This window comes from Cryptomeria japonica, chromosome 11 (genome assembly GCF_030272615.1).
Source record: "Cryptomeria japonica chromosome 11, Sugi_1.0, whole genome shotgun sequence".
Lineage (NCBI taxonomy): Eukaryota > Viridiplantae > Streptophyta > Pinopsida > Cupressales > Cupressaceae > Cryptomeria > Cryptomeria japonica.
In genome coordinates this window covers 656,148,099-656,151,670 of record NC_081415.1, presented here as the reverse complement: position 1 = coordinate 656,151,670, position 3,572 = coordinate 656,148,099, and the positions used below count along the sequence as shown (strand labels likewise).

The 3,572-nt window shown below is 38.9% G+C and overlaps 1 protein-coding gene across 1 annotated transcript; it reads right to left on the bottom strand.

Moving 5' to 3' along the window:
* Positions 1 to 660: 660 nt before the first annotated feature.
* On the bottom strand, positions 661 to 2,126 carry LOC131041200 (short-chain dehydrogenase reductase 3a). Its single transcript, XM_057974215.2, has 2 exons — positions 1,808 to 2,126; positions 661 to 1,701 (listed from the first exon to the last, which is right to left on the bottom strand). The coding sequence occupies exons 1-2, from the start codon at positions 1,888 to 1,890 to the stop codon at positions 876 to 878; spliced, it is 909 nt and encodes a 302-aa protein (XP_057830198.1). The 5' UTR covers positions 1,891 to 2,126; the 3' UTR covers positions 661 to 875.
* Between the last annotated feature and the right edge of the window lie 1,446 nt (positions 2,127 to 3,572).

Sequence of the window (3,572 nt, the reverse complement as noted above, 5' to 3'; positions counted from 1 at the left end):
CTAATTTAAGAATAGTATGCTTTCCCATAATTTATCTTTTCATCCCAAGACATCAAAACTATAAACATGACTTAAACTTATCATCCATTTGTTTCAAGTAACCTAAAACTCACACAATATAATCTTAAAACATAATGTTCAAATATTACAAATAAGAACATCATGTCATATAATTTGTTATTATTATTAAACATAATAAGGAAAGAGAAGGATAGTTGAAGCATTTGTGTGGATTTCACTTATGTATAAACTTTTGTCTTACTTATTTCACCCACTTTTTTTTATAGTTGAACATGTTCCAATAGTTGTTATAGCATGTGTTGATATAATGATCAATATTATAGCAATAGTAGTTGTGACTTCAAAGTTGTTAGTCTTGCTCATGAATATAATAATTGAATGAAATATATTCTTTAGATCTAAAAATCAACAAACCATGTGATGCCACATCAGCACGTCACTAAACATGACTCAATGCGCAACTATTGATTGAACTTTTTTGAAGTCACTTTGGACACCTCAACAATGACATCATATTTGTTAACACGGCCCTAAAACCTTAATTATAAACAAAAAAACTTGTCAAATAAATTGCTCCAAAAAAAAAAAAAATGATTTAACTTACCATGTGATCCACTCAATTAAAGAAAAAACCAGAAAGAGCTTTCGAACAAAACTTAAATTAATGGCAAAATTCCAGTTACAAATGACAAGAGACGTACTGCCTACTACGTGGCCTGCCTGCTCTCCACAGATGAAACAAAAACCCCCCACTGAAAAGACAAGAAAAAATCTCTCATCACCTATAAACACCCCCCACCACGCCCCCAATTTTGTCCTCCACTCCAAAATCCCCTTTTTTCCCCACCTCCACCTCACGAAATGAAACCCAGAGTTTGGGTAAACCAAGGCGCCGTATCATTAGCCTTAGAAACAGTATTACCACAATCCACAACCAAATTCTGCCCACTAACATACCCACTCTCCTCGCATGCAAGAAACATGACAGCATGGGCCACGTCAAAAACCCCAAGAGCATGACCACGCAGCAGAGAAATGCTCTCCACGTAGCGCTCAGCAGACCCCAACGAAGAATCCGCCGTAATTTCCAGCGCCTCCAGAGCACGACCCAGAACAGACGTAGCAACGCTATCAGGCGAAACCATATTCACACGAATCCCAAACCTTCGGAGCTCAACAGCAGTCGATCTCACAAGTCCAACCATAGCACTCTTGCTAATACTATAACAGTGTGGGCCCAGGCCGCCATGAACAGAAGCCACACTACCTGTAAAAACAATGGAGCCCTTATTTGCAGGCTTCATCACACGGGCAGCGTGCTTGATCCCCAGTACGGCGCCCCGCAGATTGACGCTCATCGTGTGGTCGAATTCCTCCATGCGGAGCTCGTTGATGGGGCCCATCGCGCCCAGGATTCCGGCGTTGTAGTGAAAAACGTCCAGAACGTTGCCCGCCGCCACCGCCGCCGCTCTGTCCACCGCCGCCGCCATTTCGTCCTCGTTTCGAACGTCCAAGCGGATGAATTCGGCGCCGTTGCCCAGCTCCGCCGCCACCCGCTCTCCCGCCGCCTCTTGCACGTCGGCCACCACCACGCGGGCTCCGTGAGCCGCAAAAAGACGCGCCGTCGCTTCGCCGATGCCCGTCGCTGCGCCGGCTATCAGCGCCGTTTTGCCCTCCATCCTGAGAAAAATGAGATGCCATTAGAACGCAGGCGTTTTGGAATTGAAAAAAAAAAAGGATTTGGTGGTATTTGTGGTGTTTTTTTGGTTTTGGTTTTTTGCCTTACCTTTTGGGTTTGATTTGGGGAGGTTTTGTGCAAAACCCTCTGGCGATCTGACGAAGAAGATTGAATGTGAAATTTGGCTTCATCTCTGAGAATATCGATGGTCTGGAGTGTGATTTGTGTCGCTGGGGTCACGACCCTTTTAACGTGCTGGTGGGCTCTAAGTCTTTGCCCGAAGCTATGATGGACCTGGCCTGAGTCACTGTAAATTTCTGTTTTTGTTTTGTCTGCTTTCGAATTTTTTTCTTTCTCGACCCGCCATAGCCAACCAGCATGGGTCCCGCAAACGGCTACAGCCACGAAAGATTCGCTTTGTGAGTCTGATGTGAAGGTCTTGTTAAGAAAAGTAAGAACACAGAAAAGGAAAGGAATATTTAAGTGTTTTAATTAAGTTATATTTAATATTTAATTTTATATTAGTATAGATATCTTAGATATATTTAATTAATAAAAAATTGAGATATCAATTTGAAGTTATTTTATTATTTTATTTAGGAACTGTTTTGTTTAATATATATTTGGGGACATAAATTGTATGTGCTGCTTATCTTTGAATATATTATATGTCGCTTATCTTTGAATATATTATATAATGACATAAAGTTGTCTTGTATATAAAATTATTATTTTTATCTTAAATTTGATAAATCCCTCCAAGACTACATTAGGGAGGATACTTTGGTTTGATGGTACTGTGAATTGGGTAGGGGTCAATGATGGCACTGATAAATCCCTGCAAGACTACATTAGGGAGGATACTTTGGTTTGATGGTACTGTGAATTGGGTAGGGGTCAATGATGGCACAAAGCTAGATGAGGGCAAGGATGTGGTCAAAGGATGGGGTGGACATGAAAGGGTAAAAGGTTTCTTTTTTGTAATATAAAGTAATATTCGAAGTTTTAGCCCAATATTGTATAATATGGGCTTTAATGTTGTTTTAGTTATAACATGGTACTTTATTTTTATTTTTTTTTGATGGAGGCCTAGACGGAGCATGAAGCTCACGACCACCCCAGGCCAACAATGGCCTTCAGAGAAGATTTTGTCACCCGATATGGGGGCATGAACCTTTAGGCTAAAACCTGTTTCGCTAAGAGCCAAGGACTGAGGGGTATCCATTCTCAAATTCGTCTAGGGCACAATCCCGACCTCATCCCTTATGATGTCGAAGTCTTGCACTCAACGAGACTTGATCCTTAGTGGGCTCATTTGCAGCCATTTGACTTCCCTAGTAGACCAAATGCCCATTGACATAGTGATCTATTTTTGCTATAAGGGAGCTTGTAATAGGTGGTAGATGTTAAGTGTCAAATGTAGGTGCAATATGTGAACACTAGTTTGTTCATAGGGGTGGTTAGTTGTCCTTGTTGGCGAGCTAGATTCTAGGGTAGAACTTGAAGATGATATATATATATATATATATATATATATATATATATATATATATATATATATATATATATATATATATATATATATATATATATAATAAACAAATAAATCTTTTGTAAAGGTAAAATTAAAAATTATATTTAAAAGCTCTTCAAACAATATAATCGGACAAAAAAATTTCTCACACAATCAAATCCAAAAATTGCTAACAATATTTGAATAGATTGTGGAAATCTTATAGCTTTGACTAATAATCCATATAGTAAAAGCAATAGAAATAACAGACATAAAAAGAAAGTTAGAAATCAAATCAAATAAAAAGAAGTGCAAAAGAGAAGAATCACAAAGTTTGATCCAAAACGTCATATGTATACT